The 23,001-nt window shown below is 33.6% G+C and overlaps 1 protein-coding gene across 2 annotated transcripts in view; it reads left to right on the top strand.

The window, feature by feature from the left end:
• The window catches only part of Dachs (unconventional myosin-IXb-like dachs), a 54,697-nt gene that overhangs the window by 17,532 nt on the left and 14,164 nt on the right, over positions 1-23,001 (top strand). Inside the window, exon 1 of one of the 2 annotated variants that reach the window (XM_083054236.1) lies at positions 17,160-17,905. The exons of the other annotated variant lie outside the window; for it this stretch is intronic. Coding sequence (XP_082910362.1) covers positions 17,815-17,905 — 91 coding nt within the window. The 5' untranslated portion in view covers positions 17,160-17,814. Of the gene's footprint in view, positions 1-17,159; positions 17,906-23,001 lie in introns of those variants that run through there. 2 annotated transcript variants of the gene reach the window in all.

Genomic DNA, 23,001 nt, shown 5'->3' with positions numbered 1-23,001 from the left:
TTCAAGTATCCAAAAAATAAAATCGCTAATGACGCTGATCGTGTAAAAATTAAAAGACGCAGAGTTCATATATACTGATCAATATTAATTAATAATACTTGAAAAACTTTTTGAAGAAATCTTTTGATTGTTTATAACATCTTTTAACGACATATCCATTAAGAAGAGTATTCATTCATCCATGAAGCATCCATTAAGATTGAGTAATATTAATTACATAGTTTACACTTAGGACACTTATAATTAGATTTCTCCGGCAAATAGCTTCTCTTTCTCTCTCGAGTAAAAATATAAAAAATATGGAGGACTAAAAGGACAGGAAAATAGCTTCTTTCTCTCAAAATATAAAATATTAATATAAATATATAAATATAAAAAATAAAAAGAATAAAAATATTAATATAAAAATATAAAAAATAAATTTCTAAAAGGAGAAAAGAGAGAATCGCGTCCGATCTATTTTACATTGGCATTGTACACATCTAAAGAGAGAGGAAGGACTATCCCGGACATTAGTATCTCCTTCAGCTATCATCGCTGAAGGAGAGCTCGACTCTCGCAGACTCCGCGAGAATCCAGGGAGATCAAGCCGGAGTGATCTAAGAGCGATCGCTGAATAAGTTCTTCTTCTTCTCTCGGACGAGATCGAAATGCATTCCAAATGCACAGCATATGCGCGCGAGTCAACCGGCTGCATCCACGGCTGATCCAGATGCAACGAGGCATCAATATATGCGCGGCCAGACCTCGCTGGGACCTGGACACGCGATTCGCGATCGCAATAAATCAACGCGCAACCTAATTAACCGGACGCGGACCCTATAATAGGGTTCATTATCGCCAAGTCGCTGCTAATTATGCGAATACACCGAGAGAGAGAGAGAGAGAGAGAGAGAGAGAGAGAGAGAGAGAGAGAAAAAAGTATCTGTCTTCGCGCTAATCCGGATTATTTATATAATACACATTTCTATGCAACAATTTCGAAACTCCGTTGCAATAACAAAGCGCAGATTACTTTCCGCATTTGTTGTTTTCGCAACAAACTTTCGCCCAGCGAAAACTTGTAAATAGGAGAGAGGTAAATTCATTAGCGAGCTTCGTCAGAGCTATCGAAAAATAGAAACGCTATACCTTAAGGGGCGCTTCGAAAATTCATAAATAAATTGCGACACGAGAGCTTGATTGTATTATATCCGTTTTATATATCTGTGTACAAAAGACAGGAGCACGCGCGGCGGGAATTAGTGGTTAATTATTAAATACATATGTAATTTCCCGACATATGTAAATCGGAAATATCGGTTTTCAATATGCTTGTTAACAGTTATTCATTGTAACCCGTGGGTATTACATAATCATACGCGATCTAATCTAAAATCCAATTTAAAGGTAATGTGTGTCAATCCGGGATGTCTTACATCTCTTAATCGCGCTGCTGGGAATTAAACCAATCATCAAATCAATTTATGCGCACATATGTATATACACATATACTACGCTTACACACTACACATAATTCTCTAAATTTATGTATAATGTATATAAAAGTTTTATTTAATTATATATATATTATTATATATAATTACAAATTGTTTTTTCTACATAAATTATATAATATATAAACACAAAAACTTTTATATTTAAATGGTTTGCATATTTTAAAAGATAATTACGATTAAATTAACTCTCTGCTAAATTTTGAAAGTGTATTTTATTTTTTTATGTTTTTTTATCTCTGAGCTCTCTTAGTACCGCGAGCTGACGATCGTAAAGTTCGCTCGTTATATTTTACGAAGAGAGGAATAAAAGAATTTTTACGCACATTGCTTTTATTATTTAAGAGGAGATCTTTGTTTCCGGTGACAACTCACTATTATTTACCATCGCGAAAAAAGGAACAAGAAAATAAGCTATCATGGTAATAGCATTGCTATTAATTCACTACTAATTTGGTTCTTATAGTTTTCATTAAATTGCTGAAATAAGTACTTAATTGATCTGAGTTATTTATATAGATTGAACGGTCGATGTATATGTTATCATAAAATCAAATAATGTATAATATGTCAAAAAAAACCGATTGACGATACACCGTTAAAGAATATAAAAGAATTAAATAATAAATTTATATAAAATTATAGAAAAACAAATTAGTCTATAATATAAGTCTGCGGTTTATAGATTCGGCCAAGACACAGAGTCTATTTTTAATATTTTATAACAAACCAAAAATTTATCGCGTGTATATTTTAATAGTAGGTACATTGTTTGCAAAATATTTTTATATCAAGCAGATACCAGCGTACAAATTCTTTTATTTAATATGCATATTATAAGCATGCGCCGCATGCTGAGCGCGGCGACCTAGTGTTGGTTTTTAATATTTAAAGAGCAGCCAAAAATTAATCTATTGTTATTTTGTATAGTATATTGTTTTCAGAATATTTTTATACCAAGCAGGTACCAGTGTGCAAATTCTTTTATTTAATATGCATATTATAAGCATGTGCCGCATGCTGAGCGCGTCGAACTAGTGTTGGTTTTTAATATTTAACAAGCGGCCAAAAATTAATCTATTGTACATTTGTATAGTACATTGTTTGCAGAATATTTTTATACCAAGCAGACAAATTCCTTTATTTAATATCTATAATATAAATCTGCTGTTTATATAGATTCGTGAAAATAGACATAGTGTCTATTTTCATTATTTTAAGACCATCCAAAAATTCATCGTTTGTATATTTTATAGGCAGAATATTTTTATACCAAGCAGATAGCAGCGTACAAATTCTTTTATTTGATATTTATTTAAAGGCCATGAGGAGAGAGGAAGTTTATTTATAATGTACAACATAACAATGAAAATATTTTTAAATTTTGACAAATAATAGATTAAATAGTTCACAGATCGTTTGAAGCTGAATCTATTAATAATAAATATTATGAGAAAAGACACAGTTATTATTTTTAATTTATATTTTAAAATAGTATTTATAACATAAATTAAATTTTAAATTCATGTTAATTTTAATTTGTTTTTTCGTAATTTTGTGTAACAGAGTTTTGGATAAATTAACATCTTTACTCGTTTTCAATATCTAAGAAATTATTTAGTCAAAACACGTCAATGTGAATAATTTCTTTTTTTTTATTATAATTATTTTTAAAAACTCTTTCATTTAAATTTAAAAATCAAAATTTAAGTATAATCTTATTTTTATTCATCGCAAAACGTATGCGCAACTAGGTGGCACTTGGGACAATTTTGACCTAATTACTCCGATTTTCCATTTAATCTACGGTTAGATAAAGAAGGGGGTAGAGAGAAGAGGGGATGGAAATTTTATCGGGATTTATTAGCCGCGGGGAATCGACTGGGGGGGTTCGTAATGACCGAGGCATTACTAATGGGGCGAGGTGGTGGAAGGAGGCAAAAAAGGGCGGAACTGCCTGCCAACGTAACAACGCCGCTGATGCAAAAGCGAACAAAATGCCGTCAGGTGTTGCCCCCATAAATCACTGCGTACGTACGTACCACCTTCCTTTCGGTCTTCGTCGCGCCGCTCCGATGCATTCGATAAATAAAACATGCGGCGCGAAAAGGTCCGCAAAAGTGTATCGATTGGTTCTACCAGATAAATGCTGTATAATGCCGCATATTATTTCTATTTCGGAGGGAAAAGAGAGGGACACACGTTTTTCTCTCGAAAGCTTTTACTTTCTTCAAGACTTGCCCGCTATACATTCTCAGAAAAACAGAAAGAAAGAGGGAAAGAAAGAGTGAAAGGATACTCATTTTGTCTCCCTCTCTCTCTTTGTAATATTATTATAATATATAACATTTATATAAAATATTTTATAAAATTATTTAATAATAAAAACTATTAATATTATTATATTATAAATATTATAATAATTTAATAAAATATATTATATTTATTATTATAATATATAAAATATAATATATTTTTGTAAAATTATTATAATATTTATAATATAATAATATTAAAAGTTATGTTAATGATAATATAGGTAATAATATTATAGTTAGAAATGTTTGTTTTATGAATAATTTAAAAATGTTTTTAACGCATATTGATGAAAATTGTATTATTTAATGTATCATATTGTATTATGGAGAAAATGTCAGAAAAAATATTTTTTTCTTGATGCCAGAATTTGGATAGATTTTTTGATTTTTTATTTCTACGAATCTCTTCTTTATGCAGAATCTCTTTCGAGTTCTCAGCCATCGCTTAGGGCGCAAGGACGTCCTAATCAATCGCGGCGATCGCGTGAGACACGAGAATAGCGCGAAACTTGGGCACCGCATTAATTACTGGTCGCTAACAATGGTACAATAATTAACAATTATGCGGTTTGATAATTATATACTGTCAGAATTATATACTGAGTTATCACGTACTCGTTACTCGTCCGTGTGAATAAGTAACGCAATCTTGCGATGACACTTGTCATCATGGATATAGTACAAGATCAAGAAAATTAGAGTGCAGGAAGAAAATTTAAAAAATCTTAATTAAATTTTAAAATTAAATTTTCAATTTATTACATTTTTTTATTTTTCTCTTGTTTATACTTTTTTTCAAATTTATAAATTATTATAAAAAATTAATGAATTTCTAGCTGCATTCTAATCTTTTCGATCGTGCTATTTAATTTTTAAAATAAAATTTTTAAATTTTAAAGTAAAAAGAAGAAATATAAAAAAGAGAAAATAGATCATTATAGAATCCCTTTCTAAAAAAGGTATGTTAAGTTGATTCTCGCAAGTATTGTTGCCTCTTTTTCGCGATGCTGATTGGCTGTCTCGATTCGCGTTGTGCGTTATATTCCTAGCATCGAGAAGCTGTCATTGCGAGGGTTAGCAGTTTGACAGTTTGTTCAAAATAAAATTAAATAAAATAATAATATGTTTTAAATAATATGTTATAATACTTTAAACTCGATTAATATTTTTGACAGTTATCAGCTGATTTCTGTCAAAAAATATTAATCGCGGATAAGGTATTATGATATAGTATTTACAACATATTACTATTTTAATATTTTTTACATACCTATTATTATTTTAAAATTTAATTAGCAAATTAACGCTTTAATCAGCTGATTTTGGTAAAAAGTATTAACAAAGCGTTAATTTGTTAATTAAATTTTAAAATAATAATATATGTTAAAAATATTAAAATAGTAATAATAAGTTGTAAATAATGTTATAATACTTTAAAGTCGATTAATATTTTCTGACAGAAATCAGCTGATAACTGTCAAAAATATTAATCGAGTTTAAAGTATTATAATATAACATATTATTTAAAACATATTATTATTTTATTTTGAACAAACTCAAACTGCTAACTCTCGCGATGACAGCCTCTCGATGCTAATACGATTATAACGCACAATGCAAATCGAAACAGTCAATAAGCATCGCGGAAAAGATGCAACAATATTTGCGATAATGGTCTTAACATGCCTTTTTAGAAAGAGATGTTATAATATTTTCAATTCAATCAAAATAAATAATTTCTCACTCACCGATACGTGCAATAGCAGTTGTAGGAGTTGTAGTACAGCACATTGATCTGAAAACAAAATATTCAAATTATGTATATACATGTGTGTGTACAGGGTGTTTTAAAAGTTTGGAAATGGTCGAATAGCTCAATGCAATTTATAAAAAAATGTTTTTATTTTGCATACCTCACAGTTGCCTCGCTGTCGCCCGATGCCTCCCTGGGCCTCCTCCTCCTCTCTTGGTCCATGGTAGCACTCACGACACTCGCGAAAACACGAATAATTACGATCGCCCGAGAGCTTATTCGCGCGTGAATAGAACCGATGCTCTGTTTTCGCGTCGCCGCTTTTTTCTAGGCCCACTTATCGGAGGGCCTCATCGAACGACGATGATGCGCGGCGACTCCCCCGCGACGTATACTTAGGTTAGGTCAAGAGTCGTCGATATTCCAAGAGTTTTATATTTCACAATTCAACGACGTAGAAATCGCGGATCGCCAACGCCGAAAAACTCGGGAAATTCGCGTCGAAAGTGTCGCAGCAGATAATTCGATCCGCCCGTGTAGTAAACTCACCCATGTAATAGTCTCGCTCGTGCGATCGCGACCACGATGACGGTACACGATTTCGCGACGCGATCGGATTTATATGACAATTAAGCACTTAAAAACACTAAATTCACGCTCGTACTGTCGCGGACTGGCGATGAGCGCGCAAACATCGATCGCGAACAACCAAAAATGCTACCTAGCAACAGCAGTACTGATGTGCAATGTCGGACTGCCGGACTGGCACTGCCAGTTACGGGACGTGCAACGCGCACACGTCACACGTTGCGACAAGATGGCCGAGAGGTAGTGGTGGGGGTCCAGCGTAAGTATGGCGTATGGCGCGCACCACGTGACACGTGCGACAAGATGGCCAAGTCCCAAGTCGTAGTGGTGGGGGTCGAGCGTAAGAATGGCGTGCGCGCTCGGAGCTCGGTTCGGTTCGGCGGTATATTATTATTTTAAAATTTATTTCGCAAATTAACGCTATATATTATTATGTATTCTTTTTTAAAAAAAATATGTAAAGTCGATACTTGCATATATCGAAGTTTATTGTTGTCGCTTTTCCGCGATACTCATTGGCTGCCAAGATTCACGTTGTGCGTTATATTTGTAGCATCGAGGCTATCATCGCGAGGATTAGCAGTTTGATAGTTTGTTTAAAATAAAATTAAATTAAATAATAATATTAGTTTTAAATAATATGTTATAATACTTTAAACTCGGTTAATATTTTTGACAGTTATCAGCTGATTTCTGTCAGAAAATATTAATTGACTTTAAAGTATTATAACATTATTTACAACTTATTACTATTTTAATATTTTTAACATATATTATTATTTTAAAATTTAATTAACAAATTAAAGCTTTGTACTTTTTACCAAAATCAGCTGATTAAAGCGTTAATTTGCTAATTAAATTTTAAAATAATAATAGGTATGTAAAAAATATTAAAATAGTAATATGTTGTAAATACTATATCATAATACCTTATCCGCGATTAATATTTTTTGACAGAAATCAGCTGATAACTGTCAAAAATATTAATCGAGTTTAAAGTATTATAACATATTATTTAAAACATATTATTATTTTATTTAATTTTATTTTGAACAAATTGTCAAACTACTAATCCTCGCGATGACAGCCTCTCGATGCTACGAATATAACGCACAATGCAAATCGATCAGCATCGCAGAAAACATGTAACAATACTTGCGAGAATCGACTTAACATGCCTTTTTTAAAAAAGGATGTTATAATATTTTTAATTCGATTAATATTTTTGACAATTATCAGTCGATTTTTGTCAAAAAATATCAATCGCGAATAAGCTATTATAACATATTATTTAAAATATATTATTTTAATATTTTCACATATTTACATCTTCATTACCGCTATAGCTATAAAAATGTTATAAAATAAGCAATTTCTCACTCACCGATACGTAGGTACAATAGCGGAGTTGTAGTACACAGCACACATTGACCTAAAAACAAAATAATCTTATTATTTTGCATTATAACACAATATAAATATAAATATATGTAAGCTAGAATATTTCATTAGCAAATTTTCGTTTCATTAATATTTTTTAACAGAAATCAGCTGATTAAAGCGTTAATTTGCTAATTAATTTTTAAAATAATAATGTGTTATAATATTTTAAACTCGATTAATATTTTTGATAGTTATCAGCTGATTTCTGTCAAAAAATATTAAAGGAGAATAAGATATTATAACATATTATTTACAATATATTATTTTAATTTTTTAACGTATTATTATTTTAAAATTTATAATTAGCAAATTAACGCTTAAATCAACTAACTTCTGTGAAAAATATTAATCGAGTTTAAACAAACTTTATATTATTTTTTTTTAAAGATATCATTTTTTAACATAAAACTGAAGAATAGTGCGCGCGTAACGCGCGCTTGTATTGTTCTAGTCTAATAAATTTTCGGTGCAACATATTTTTTCTCACATTCGTGAAGCGTCGTATATTTTATAGTGGCACGTTTTCGTATTATATCACCGCGAGATGGCTGAAATATAGTAAAATGCATGAATTTATCGATCACACCGATGGCAGGGCATTCAGGTGTTCTGAGTCTAGTGTCTTAAATCCGCCAATTTAACTTCGTCTATGAAACAGGCATGCCTTCTTCTTGCTAGAGGCGCAGCACAGGCTCCGCAAAAAGCGAGCCGAGCCCTGATGCAAATTTATGTTAACAGTCGGCGAGTGTCTCCCTTTTTCTCTCTCTTTCTCTCTCTCGTATATTTACAATATTGTCGCGAGTATAGAAAACGCAATATTTTAGACTAGATTCAACGCGAGTCTGCATTTTTATACGCAATGCGCATATATATATATACATTTTGTGTATATATAATAATTATTATTATATTTAAATAACATTATATCTTCTGTAATTCTATATATAAACGATTTTATTAACTTTTACATTTTTCTGTTTATCCAATTTTACTTTACAATCAAATTCACACACGTATGTACATATTATACATTCTAATACGTGAGTATGCGGAGGCGAGAAAATCATTATCGAAGTGAGTCAGAAGAAGAACGAGCTTGGATGCGCGACGTCCTGTGCATCGCCTTACCCTCTCGATCGTTTTACCCCCTCGCCCCCCTCGGTTTAATTAAATTCTCGGAGAAACAGTGGCATGCCCCCTTCCTTTTATTCTCACCTCCTCTTCGCGGATAAACTTTTTTTTCGACGCGAAGACGCGCGCACACGCATGTACGTTTACTAATTGACGGATGAATTAATTAGCGCGAATGATCGATCGCGCCCGCCCACCGCAAGATTTATTTCCTGTCGAGACATACATACGGTATGCGATGTCGGTGCGAGATCATCGGATCCTCTGCAGGATCCTGTTCGCGCAATAGTATCGGAGATAAGAGAATAATCGTGATGCGATATCTTTTTTGCAAAATAAAATAAGCAAAAGAGTAAATAAACGGTGATAGAATAATATTAGTATAAAAGTAAGAAATAGTAATACTATTTTTTTTAATTATTTTTAATTTCTTTTCTGCAATTAATAAATATTCTTGTATCAGTTTTTTAGAAATAACAGTGATGAAAAGAATTAAATTAATAGTATAAAAATAAAAAAAATAGTAACACTGTTCTTTTTCATTTTTTCTGCAATTAATAAATATTCTTGTATATCAGCGATTTAAAAATATGATTTGTCCTTTTTTTGACACTAGTACAATTTTTCGCAAATTCGTAAAAATGACACTATAAACCGAAATATTTTAAATAAAGATTGGAAGAATAAAATTTGTAAAATTTTTTTTTAAGAGAAAATCATACGATTTAGAGATCGAAACGTTCTTTGATTACGACGCGGCTGTCAGGTCGATTAAAAGAAGCATCTCGTTAGCGCTGTAACGAGGTGTCGACGATCCGATGGCAACGAAAGAAAGGCTAGGGGGATGGTGAACAATGCGCGGATATAATACGAGTCGAGATCAATCTTTTAAACGCGTGAACAAAGAATCCCCTTGCTGAGACTAAAACTGGAAGTCCAAATTGTTAGGTAAATTTAGGAAAGTGGAGCAGTTTATTTAATTAATGTTTAATTTTATCAAGTTAAAATTCGATTGATTCGATTTGCAAGCTAAATAAAATGTAATCATATTTAGCGGCCCGTGTACTCGCATATCGAGAGAGATTTTTGACTCAATAAATATATAAAACTGTGTTAACTGTTAAATAACACCGGTTAATCTTGTTTAGAATGATTTCTCCGTTAAATTCTTTAATTCGCCCGATATGGAGGATTTGTCTATATTTAATAAACACGATTTCTAGATAAATCAACCTATAAAATAAGGGATAGGTATAAATATAAAATTTTTTATACAGAGCGGATCTCGGAGGCTGCGAAAACGACGACGGCGCGTGTAACATTACGATAGATGTGTGATTTATATTCGCGCAGCAGCGGTCGAGACTCAGCACCATTTGCGGTGTCAGCAGTCTACTTATTGTTAGAAGCAATAAGACGTGCCGTGAGAACGTGACGCGTTTCTCTATCGCGCGCAGATCGCTTTTGTACGCCACGCGTATTAATCAATATTAATACTCAGTCCGAAATGGAATAATAATCAACCGTGATCATAAATCAAAATCCCTCTCCCTTTAAATCTTGAGATTGATTTCGTTCGGGGATGAAATTAATAATTCAGACATACTTCTTTCGAAATTAAAAAATTAATTTATACATTATATATTTATTATAGAAAATGTATTTGACAGATTATATATATTAGAAATTAATTTATATTATATATATTAATTATAGAAAAAATTATATATATATAAATTATTGAAAATTATATTACATTTATATATACATAATCAGATTTATTTGCAAAAATATTTAAAGACTAAAACCAGAAAGGAGAGAAAGAGAAAATTGTTGGTTACACAATATTAATTAAATCGTCGGTAAAAAAAAAAAGAAATAGTAGTGACACGCATCGTCAAAAGTAGGGCCTTTGTCGCCGCCTTTCGTTGAGCTATAACTCTCTCCGCTCCCTTTATCTACCTTCCTCGGACAGATAAATGCTCTTGTGAGCTGCCATAAGTTTTCAGCAGTAGTCTCTTTCGCAGTTACGAAAAGCACCGGCGTCGTATCGCCCTGGTAAGAGCATCTCTAAAACCGGTGGCCATCGTCGCGTAGCGACGTCCTGCTAAAAGCAAAACCGCATACACACAAGTCCGCTTGCGAATGCTTTCGCGCTGAACAATCGCGGGAAGAATCGGCCGATCGTTCTCTCTTTTTAAAGAGGAGCTTTACCCCTTCGAACACGACGCCATTATCGTTATTTCCTTTATTATTCAACTATTACAGAACTATATTCGTTTCGCTATTGTTTCTTCTCCGATCGGAAATGGAATTTTTTTTACCGCGCAGACCGCAGAAAAGAATGGATGTTGATGTTTCATCACAAGGAGACGTAAACAACTGTGAGAGATCTTAAAATTATCAATAGAATAGCGATGAAGACTGGAAAGGGCCGATAGACTCGATTATTATGCAATCGAGTGTTAAAAAGTCTTTTTAAAAAAAGAAGAGATAATAAAAAAATATTGTATTGGGTGTTCTCCATTTTAATATAAAAAACGAGTTTAAAAAAATAATATTTTGAACAAAAGTTGTTTGATTTTAAGAAGGAAAAGAAAATTTGAGAATCCTGAATTTTAATTAAGGCCATTTTTTAATTAAGGTAATTTGAAGATTAATCTATTTTTTTTAATGGAATTACCCTAATTTATTCTTTATATATAAATCAATTTCTCGTTATATTTGACATTAAAAGCTATAAGAGTAGAAGGGTTAAAAGTAAATAGTTTACAAGATAATTTATATTTCAATTTGACATAATTTTACACAAGCTATGAAATATACATATAATAAAATCGTATATATATATATATATATATAAGCTATAAAATATATAATAAAATATTCATTTTTCGATGATCTTGCCTCAATTCTTTTATGCACAAAATAAAGAGAGAAATTAATTGATATAAAGAAAACATATAATTAATATAATTATAATAATATATAATATATATAATATATAATATATAATTAATAAGAAAATATATAATTTATATAATATTTTTAAGAAAAAATATAATGATTAAAAAAAAATATGTAGTTGCTAGTTACAAAAATTACATCCTTTTTCTTAAAAAAACAACTAAATGTTTATATATATATATATATATATATATATATATATATAAGTTTTATTATCGAAATAATTTCGTGCATGATTTATCAGGGGGTTCTTTTAATATCCGTACACAATTTTGAAATTTATACTCCGATGCGAAAGGGAATCGCTGGGCCGTTCTATATAAAATCGCGTTTGCCACACAGATGATCTCGAGGCGCACGTCGCCAGGAATCATTCAGATGACTGCGCCTGATCCCGTAGCCATTTATCCTATCCGTAGAAGCGCCTTCGATCCGCGGTTATGCGAATCTCATTTTCTGCTATGGTCGCCGTAGCTTCTCCACCAGACGAGATAAGCCGTGTACCTCCTCGTGTGCTGGAGAACTTAAAGGACGCGACTGCCTCATCTCTCTCCTCCCGAGGAGGAGGAGGAGGCGCGGGAGGCCGCGAGAGAGATAAGGCACCCACCAGGATGTATCCTCGAGTTCCTTCGCGTTCGTCGTAATATTAATAACGCGTCCCGTCGCCTGGTTGCTCCTCTGGATATAAACTCCAATCGTTCCCATAATCGCGTATCGTGCTCGCCCGGGATGCCGCGGACGACCTTATTGCCTTCCGATTAGTTGCCCCCTATCCTCCCTCTCGTCCCCCTTCCTCGCTTCTCCTTCAACCTGGCGTTTAAGCAGCTCTCTTGTTTATTATTGCAAATAAGTGTTTGCTCGCATGCAAAGTTGGCGATGGTGGCGAGGAGATAAACTCGCCAAGTGAAATTTATATACCTTCTTTGAGCTGTAAATTGTGCACGAATTTGCATATGCATATTTTGACTCTGTCAACTTTCGACGGCTAAAGAGTTTGCGATTCGCCAAGATCGAGACTTTCTATATATAGCCTGAATAAAAGATTCTCCACAAGACAACAGCAGGGACTGATCGGGTTAAGGATAAATTTTAATATTCCTGATCTTGCGTCACGCGTCTCTCCGAGGTCAGAAAGCAAATAATCCTGCGGACGGACCTCTCGTATCGCGATCAATGATCGAGACACGTCTCTTCGTCACCGACGTAATATCTTGAGATCCGCTAGACTAACCGATCGGGTTTCATGGCTTTTCAATATGTAATGGGGCGAACAAATTATATCGCGCCGTGTCTGGCACGTCGGGTGACGTCGAATGATGGATCGTTCAGATTTCACGATTTTAGTCGTGGAAAGAAAATTCCCAAGGTCATTATGTCGAGGGCAGCTTTTTCCTTTTAGCTACGCTTGAAAAATTACGACTGAATCGAAAAACACTCTCTGAGTTTCAAGTATAAATTGACGTATTTCGGAGTAAAGTAGGCTTGTTAGCTTAAACGAGGCTCGTAAAATTAACTCTCTTGGGCTGTGAAGTCACTAGTGTGAAGAACAAAGTTTTTTTTTTTTTAAATCCATCACCATTGTTAGGCGAATAAGCGTGTTTGATGGTCTGATGTCGCTTCTATTCATCCAATTAAACATCGAGGCACACAAGGCACTTCAGGACCACCACGAAAGATGCACAAAGGAGATGGAGGAAGAGTGGAACGAGGTCAGAAAGCATAACGTCTGTATCAAGAAAAGATAAAAAAGAAAAGCAAAGAGGGAGAAGATGGAAGAGGTCAAAAGAAGTAAGAAGGGAAGAGGGTGAAAGCATTTGAAACCAGAATTTACTACGGAAGACGAAAACAGACGATGTAAGTTCCGGGAAAGAGAGAGGAGGAAAAAGGATGGTGGAGAAGAAAATCGTAGGATTCTCAAAAGGATAAAGCATGAATAAGAGATTATCCGGAAATTCACATCAACACAGATTGTCTTCTAAAATTTATTTATATAGCTGTAATCTTGAAATTCTCGATTTTCAGAAGCATCGTAATTTGTACTTTTGGAAATCCAAGCTCTAAATTGATTTTATTATTGCCAGGTTCTTGATCTTCGATATTTATATTTCCAAATATCGAGACTCTCAATTAATCTCATCCTTGATAATGCGCAAGTTTTTCAAATGCTCGTGATACGGGGAATCTTAAAATTTTTTTAATTTTATCTCCTCACGATTTTAATTGTATATAAGATTCTCTCCCTCGAGAATTTTTCATCTTGATCCCCTCGCGCGTAGGATGCTGACCGGCGAATCAGAAACAAAGAAAGACGAAGAAAGGAAGACAAAAACGTATCTGGTCCGGTGTCAGCCGCTGACGGATGGGCCCATGAGTTTCCTCAAGGTCTCACGAATCCGCGATACCGTAGTCCCTTCGTTCGTTTCATTCGTTTCAACTCAGTCAGCCAAGTGAATGCGGATCCATTATTCCTACGCCATCGGATTCTTTCAAATTTCTATTGTTAACTGCCCCTATAATTCCTATCATTTTTGCCAAAAGAGAAAATGGAATAAAAATTACATTATATAACTTTTAATCGCTGCTATTTTATTTTATATTAATGACGAATGTGTTACCATCGAATTGATAAAAGAACGCTGATCTGTGACTCTGAAATATTTATACTGCAGAATTAACAAATTTTTTTAAAGCGACCATTTATTTATAATCAAGCCGTTATTTCCAAAATTACAATCTAAAGAGCTCTGAAAGATTAACGTTTGTCTTTAATTGGCTGATAAATCTGCGGAGAGTTATTTGATTATTATTAGAATCTCTTACAAAAATAATTTAAATTTACAAATTATATATACAATATATCATAAAAAATATGTTAATAAAAAATATAAAAAATTAATTCAATGTGTAAATATTTTTTAGTATATCTAAACAACTTATAGAACTTATATAAAAATACAATAAAGAGTTACTGAAATATTTTGGCCCTTATCTACTTCTTCGATTGCATAGAAATTATTTCCCTCGATAAGGCCCCGTTTTATATCGATGAGACTCTTGTAAGAAGTCCTTGTAAAGGAAAGATAAGTCTCCGAATCGGTAACACATCGTTCGAGCAGATTCTTGAAGATCTTACTTCGAGGAACGATAAAATATCAACTGAAGCAGAACTCAGCTCTTCTTCAGGATCGTCTCACCAGATCGTGCCAGCAGTTCTACGGGCCCACTTGAGTGTATAACGTCGTCTACCTTATCGACCCAAAGAGTTAGCGCGAATCGAACCTACATAAGGCCCCGTATAAGCTTGTTTTGTTGTACACTCTCAGGTCCATGTCTCGTTCATATTGAAACCGGTTTTCTACAGAGATTTGAATTTTGCTGCAAAGAACAAATCCTCTTCCTCCTGGTCGCCTTTCTCCTTAAGCCGAGAAGCCTGGGCTTTACATCGAATCATCAGAAATGCTCAACAGTTGCTCGATTCATTACAATTTAAATTTATGATCCTCATATTCTTTGAATACCGGAGGATGTTTATATTTCAATTATAAATTTTTAGATTGTGTATGCAGGGAGACTGAGATGTGTACAGAGTTTTCACAGATTTTAAAATTTTTTAATCGGACTCTTTAATGAACTTTTAAATTCGTGAACATCTATATTTTGAATTTTTAAAGTGTTAAAAGTAACATACATTCTGCAATTTCAAATGCTTAAAGTTTCAAGACCTTTAAATGTATGTATTTTCATATCTTAATATTCTCTTTAAACTCTTTACACATTTTTCCTAAGAAAGTAAAATATACTGTAAAATTAAAAATTTTCTAAAGATCAACAAATTAATAATTAATATTATTTTAAACAATTTTAAATTACAAACTTAGATGCGATGTTATTCATCCTTATACAAATAAATATATCATTTATCCGAGAATTTTAACTTGAGAAAGACTAATCACCTCATCTCATTAAAGAGCTTCGTTATTTATATTAAATCGCCGAATCTGCTTTCATAACAAGGTAACTTCTTGCAATATACTTGTCGATAGCGAGCGCATTCGCATGGTGGGATCTCATAGTGGTCGTCGGCCCCTGCCAGGGTCTTCCTCCCTCCGCGTTGCCACTTACGAAGCCTTTTCACCCTCCTTTCCTCTTCCCGCTGGCATCGCGTACGAAGAGGCGAGGAGAAGCAGGCCTCAGCGGGCCCATTGCATCGAGAAAGGTGAGGGATGAGGGAGGAAAAGGGGGGAGGAAAGCTAGACTCGGGAGATGATGAGGAACGAGCGAGGGAATAAGGGAAAAGGAGATGAAGAGAGAAAGCGTTCTCTCTCACGACGACGACGACGATGTAGCATTGTTTACGACATGTATACACGGGGTAAGGCCTGCGCACAGCCATGCTGGATTCCATTCGCGGCTGTAGATCAAAATTATAAGGCAGAACGCGCCCGCCCGGGATCCCCTCGAATGTGCCATCTCTTCCAAATTCCCTTCCTTTAGCTCCTCTTTCACCTTTCGTCGTCGGTTCCGTTGAAAAAGGGGAGCAAGTGCGCTTCGAGAATGCCACAAAGATCGATAGCTTCGTTTGTCGTTTCCTTCTCTTTTTTCCTTTCGACCTCCTGGCGAAACCGGAGAGCGCGAACCTTCTTCAGTTTCGTGTCTTCTTCACTTTGTGATCTCTCTTCGACCCTGGTTACTTTGCGAGCAGCCATTCATCGAGTAGATAAGTCAGGTGACATGTATCGCGTGTCGCTCATCGAGCAGCTGAATGGCTGCTTGTCAGTGGATGAATACTCGCCAGCAACAAGTGACTTAAAGTAGTCGATGGATGCCTGTACTTTAGAAATGTCTCTCGAATTCGCAGGGATCGACAATGTACGCAACACTTGGCGATTAAAGGCAACTGATTTAATCGTGCATTATAATTCTCTAGTCACAACATTTTCTATTTGATAATTAGTCAATTGAACTAATGAAAAATTATTCAATCTTTTAATGTTCGAATAGTTGTAGCACCTAATATATACAGTAATTATAGCTTTCCTTCTTCTTGCTTGAATTTTCAAAATCTTTTGGTATCTCTGGTAATTGCCGAAGCTATTCAAATGGATACGCGTTGAAGCTTCAAATTCCTCGTTGAACCTCGCTCCACGAGGGTTCCCGTTTTAAGGTCCACCGAGTGGATTAGCAAGACGCGCTGATAAACCGCAGCGAGCGAAGATCGTGGAGGTCTGCGCCTAAGGTAAGTCTAGGGTCGCAGCCATTTTTCCGCAGCCTCACACGGAGCGGTCCAGTCTCGGAGAGAGAGAGAGAGAGAGAGAGAGAGAGAGAGAGAGAGAGAGAGAGAGAGAGAGAGAGAGAGAGAGAGAGAGAGAAAGAGAAAGAGAGACCAGCTCTTCCCCACTTTTCCTTACCCCCTTCCTCTCTCCGCGACTCCGCTCCGACAGATATCCTGAATCTCGGCGTGGTGCCTTCCACCTAACTACCTGCCGACCAGGTAAGCCTCGCAGCTCTTACCTGCCGGAGTTACGGCAAAGGCGCTTTAGAAGAAATAAGGCCCAGAAGGTGGGTCCCAGGCAACAATGACGCCCAGTTGAACGCAACGACTCGGCGCTCCTCGCGTGTCCGAAAGTGAGCTAGCCTGATGTTTGACAAAGTTTGCCGCTCGTAAGAAAATCGCGCAAGTGTCAGTGCCATCGATGATCCGTCATTGATCGTAGACTCTATCTGATGTAGTGAATGCGCGTCTGTGTTTTCCCCAACGCCGAGAATTTCGTTCATCACTTTTGCGATATTTTTCAAGGCAGAAGGTCTTTTTGATCTGTCAAAGAAAGAAAGAGAAGGAAAGAGTCTGATATAAATCGTGGATCGAATATAATTGGTATCTTATGTAGTGAAATGTGATGTTAAATTCGAGTGTTCTCAATTTTTGCTGGATAATTCACTGGTGGAAGATGTGTGAGTGCGGTGACGAGTGCGTCGAGGACACGAAGACGGGAAAATCCCGAGATATCCTGTGATATGTCTCGTTAGGGCCCGCAGAAAACGATTTTGATTGAATCTAAGGGGAAGTCTCAGCGGGAGAGGAAAATTCTTGGACGAGATTAAGTTCCGAACGCCTGAAATGGCTACCCTCGGTCTCTCCAAAGTCTTCATATTGGACAAATATTTCACGGAGCTGCAGAAGTTCTGGGAGACCGAGAAGAAGCTGCAAGGTACAAAGCTTCAAAACGACACTATTCTCCTGTTGATTCTAAATCGATCAAGAATCTTCCTTTTCTTCATTCCTGAAATCTCTTTAATTCTCAAATTAACTTGGATTTTTATCTATCTATATAAGATCGCTTTTTATTAGAGATTCTATTTTTGAAGTTTTCGCAGAAATATTCATTTTAAAGTTTTTTAATCTCTCATATGATTCACGTTCCTGAATTTTTGGTTCCTTGAAATATTATAAAAATTATAAAAATATCTCATTTTATACTAAAAATTTTTTATTTTTGAAAAAGCTGTTATCCATTTTAAGTTTTATTTATATCAAGTTATCTATATCGATTTTGTTACTTAGAAGCAAAATTTTTGAAAAATGCATCTAAAATCTCGTAGGATTTTAACATAGGCAATAGGATGTTCAAAGTAGTACTCGGTACATCCCTGCCATACTAAAAAAAAAAAAAAGAAAAATATGAAGAGTTGTGGTGGTCATTATAAAAGTTGCCTAGGCTTTACAGTTAAAGTAATACAGTTTCTTTATATCTTCACGGCTGTTCCTTCTTGATTACCTTCCAGCATTCTTAACTATACCCAAGAGGTTAAAGTCTCTCGTAAAAAATTTACGCGATCCCCGGAATCAGAAATTTACATCGTGTACATTAAGCGACCATAAACATTTATATTCATGTAACTTTACTGCTGTACTATATATGTATGTACTTTAAACAAATTTACTGCTAATTATTTCCGATTAGTAAATGTTTAAGCACTTATGCTTCTGAATTCTGATTTGAAGTCTAGAAACCTAAAATAAAAATTTCGACAAATTAAGATTTTAAGATAGAAATCATAAATCAAGATTTTATCTTTAAATAATTTTAGATAACCTGTAAAATAACAAAATTTTTAATTTGAGATTTGAATCAATAGAATATGTTTAATTTAAATATTGATTTAAATTGCATTGAAATTCTTTAATATTTAATGTCATCCATAGTAATTTTTTATTTATAGTTGAAAGTATAGTTTAATTTTTTATTTTTAGGAAACTTTTCGTATAATTTTATATGCATATATGATACATTTAAAAAATTATATACTAATTATGTAATAAATTATATAATAAATATATATTATAATTTTATAATCAAAATTATAATATATTATATATGATAATTTTTTGAATAAATCTTATCTCTTCTCATTTTCTTCAAATGCACAGCAGCTTCTTTTAGAAACTCTCTTTATAAGTGCCGAATGTCAATGATATTAGTGTGCAAATGCAAACGCCAGATTTTGAGACACTTTAGAGACAGCGCGCTAAATGCGTCGGGAAGAGTTTAGAAGAAATGTGGAACGCGCCCCGAGATCGAGATAACTTTTTCACTCGCTTGTTTCCCAACTCGGAAGCGTCATTATTCTGCCGTCTAGGACACCCTTACAGCTATTGTTTCATTATAGCGCGTCCTTCACAATTACGGGCATCCCGAGTAATTAGGCGAAGGAAAGGGGGGGGGGAAGATATAATTAAAATACCTTCCACTTCTTTGCCGTCATTAACCGCGTCGCGCACGAAAAATTGCAAGAAATTGACTATGTCGTAAGATGTTATTATAATTGGAAAAAGCATGTGCACAATATTCAAGAAGAATGCATTAGAGTTCTCCGAGAATTATTTCTATATATTTTAAATTTATTATAATCATTGTACAATAATATTATTATTGATATTATCTCGTGCATTAATTAATTTTATTATCATTTATCAAAATTCGACATTTTTAGTTTTTTTTCTCTTATTCAATTATTTGAGATTGATGTATATATCTGTAACTATTTTTATATATAATAAATAATTTTAGAAATTAGAAAATATTTAGAAATTTTAAGTGTGACAGTTTAATTTATAAACAGAAAATTTAATAAAATTTCTCGCGTTTTTTTCGGTAATTTGTTGTTTAATTATAAGCTTAAGAACTTATATTTCCTTATAAAGATTAATGCCTTAAGCCTTAAGGTTACAAGAACGTGAGTGGTCGACCGGTTGCCAGAAGCAATTCTTAACGATCTCAAGGTTGTGCAGGGTAGCTAAAACTCTGAAAAAAAAATTGGAACGGAAAATCTCTCATTATACAAGAAGTAACAATTAAATAAAAATGTTAAATCCACATGTATGTGTAATTTAGTAATCTTAATTCTAAAGAAACGAAGAGAGAAGGAAAGAGAGAAAGAATGTGTGTAGATATGTATATTTCAAAAATTTATAACATTAGCATAATTCTTTAAATCTTAAAATTAAAAAAACACAATTATTATTCTTATTGTAGTAGATAAAAAAATTATTTATAATATTCGGGGATAATTCTTTACTTATACTTTTTTCAAGAAGAAAAAAAAGAAATAATATTTTTTGTTTTTCAAAATAGCTCTGAAGCAGCACGAGAGAGTCGTGACATTTAGATAATTATGTAAATCTCATAATCTTGAAAAGCAAGCACCTTTTGTTACATAATAAGCAGGGAAAGGTCTTTTCTTACCGGGATTTATGCGGGGCAATGGCCTAAACTAGTGCATCCAGCTGCAACCGCTTCTGCCCACGCGCTGCGGGCGCACGTGCATGTAAAAAAATACGAGAGCAGACAATATGCATAGGTCACGCTGCGATGCATACGTGAATGCACATTTATGACTGACTCAGTCAGAGAAAAGACGATTTCAAAGCTGTAAAGAAAACTGCAATATCCAATATTTTTCTAATATTTTCAATTTTTATTACAAAAATGTATTATAAGAAATATGCTGCATATATATATACATATATATATATATATATATATATATATAATAATTAAATTATATTAATAAAATAAATAATTTATATATATGTAGGTATATATTAATACCGCTCGAAAAAAGCAAAATTTTAAAAATCGAAATAATAATTAAGTGAGTTAATTAGTTATTCGATAGAACTCATCTGCGAATAGAGATGCGGACTCGGTCCTATCCTATACGGGTCTTCTTGGTTTGATAATATTCAAGGTCGTTACGCTTATTGCCACTTCGTAACATTACACATTTCGCAAAGTTCCGCGACGAATTGGTACCGTGGGAAATTATCATTTTATTAAGACCCAACATAGACCTGACAGCCGTTTATTTATCTCATATATTCTATCGCTTCTGTCCATCCCAGTGGAGATACCATACGCGAGATTTGTAAGCTCTTTGCATTCTGGTTTGTTTTTCGACATATGTATCATAAAGCAATGCATAAAAATTGCAATTATTATTTGCAGTTATTTATTGTACGCTTTTTTGGTCCATTTTGTTGATGCATCTCTATTAATAAAATATTTTTAATATAAGATATAATAGAAGACAAAGTATCTATCTAAGTCACTTGACCTAGTTCTGAAATATCTTGATACAATTCGTAAAAAGATTAACATTCTTAGCTTACAGAAGAGTGTATTAATTTTTATTTAATTCCATTTGATCTAATAATTTCAATAATATATCAGAAATAGTTTAAAAAGTATTTCATCTCGTGAGAATTGTTGAACTAAAATTTTTAAATAACTTTTAACATATTACAAGAGAACTACCCTTTCATGCTCAAAATTCCATCGCGGAAATATTGCGCAAATTTTTCACAGAAAAATATCTTGCCGACCACAAATTTGTAAATGGATCACGTTATAGGATGAGCCCCCTTCCCTGCGCCTAATTACGAATTAAGTTTCGACATACATATGTGGGTGTCATTAATTTCATCGCAATTTGGAGATTCTTTTTTCTCTTTATCCTATCTCTTATTATTTTACATTTTGAAAGAACAGAGATAGAATAACGAGAAAAAAGATTTCATCCCCTTCTTCCTATCGATTACTTCAAGTTAATTGTTTTCTATATCATACAGCGCAGTCTTTTACTTCTACATCATGTACACTGTAACTATATAACTATATAACTATATAACTATATAAATATCATATTGAACTTTCTTTATTTCATTTGCCTAGTTTTATTAAACTGCTTTAAATAATTCATTTAAATTTTATCAAATTGTATATTATATTGTTATATAAAATTATATTTATTTTTCTGTGAGTGTAATTTTATATACGAATTTTATACATATATATGTAAGTATGATAATAATTTATAAATTATGAAAGGCTGTAACTATGTGAGTAAAAGCAATTAGAATATTCATCTCACTTATATGACGCAACACAATTTAAATGCAAAATTACGCAATTTTTTAATTAAAGAAAAATCTGTTTTAAAATCTAAATACTGAGGTGAGAAACTCTGAGGTTTACCGATTTACAAAAGGATTCGAAGAATACAAGAAACCCCATTTATAGATTCAAGAAGAACCGCGAATCCGCAGAGTTAAAAAAAAAAGAAATTAATACTTAAGCAAAAAGACGAATAAAGAGAGAGAGAGGAGGGAGGAGAAACCTAAATACGTGAGAAACTCTGGGGTTTAAGGATTCATAGAAGGGTTCGAAGAACACAAGAAACCCCATTTATAGATTCAAGGAGAACTGCGAATTCGCAGAGTTAAGAAAAAAAAACCAAAAATTAATACCTGAAGAAAGGGATAGAAAGAAAAGGAGAGTAAGGAGAGAAGAGAAAAGAGAGGAAAAAGAGAGGTCAACGTCGATATAAGTCAAAGAAACATTAGTCGAAAGAGTTACGATGAATAGAGTGTAGGCGTGCGGTGCCGTGAGAAGAATAAGACGAAAAAGAACCTGTTTTCTTCGAAGGAGAGCGTTCAGCTCCCAAAGGTACCTGCGCAGTTTAATTCCCGAGTAGTAGGACCTGTCCGCTATATTACAGGGTGCTTGAAAAGTAAGATTTTTGCTGTTCCTGCGCTGCCGTTTATTATTGTTTATTATGATTTACAAGGCATTTTTCTACCCGTTTATATGCCGGTTAAATTTATTAGAGGCATTTTCAGAGAATAATCATAGAATCACACGCACAGAGTAAAAACATGGATGCTTAGCTTCTATTTCTATGTCATTCATTATTGCATTTAATTTCTTGTTATTTTTTTTTCTCCTCTATTATTATATAAATGATA

The sequence above is a fragment of the Prenolepis imparis genome, unplaced genomic scaffold, assembly GCF_030444845.1.
Source record: "Prenolepis imparis isolate NDT839.2.m4 unplaced genomic scaffold, iyPreImpa1.0 SCAF_14, whole genome shotgun sequence".
NCBI lineage: Eukaryota > Metazoa > Arthropoda > Insecta > Hymenoptera > Formicidae > Prenolepis > Prenolepis imparis.
Note: the sequence above shows the minus strand (reverse complement) of the source record. Positions and strands in the feature narration are given on the sequence as shown.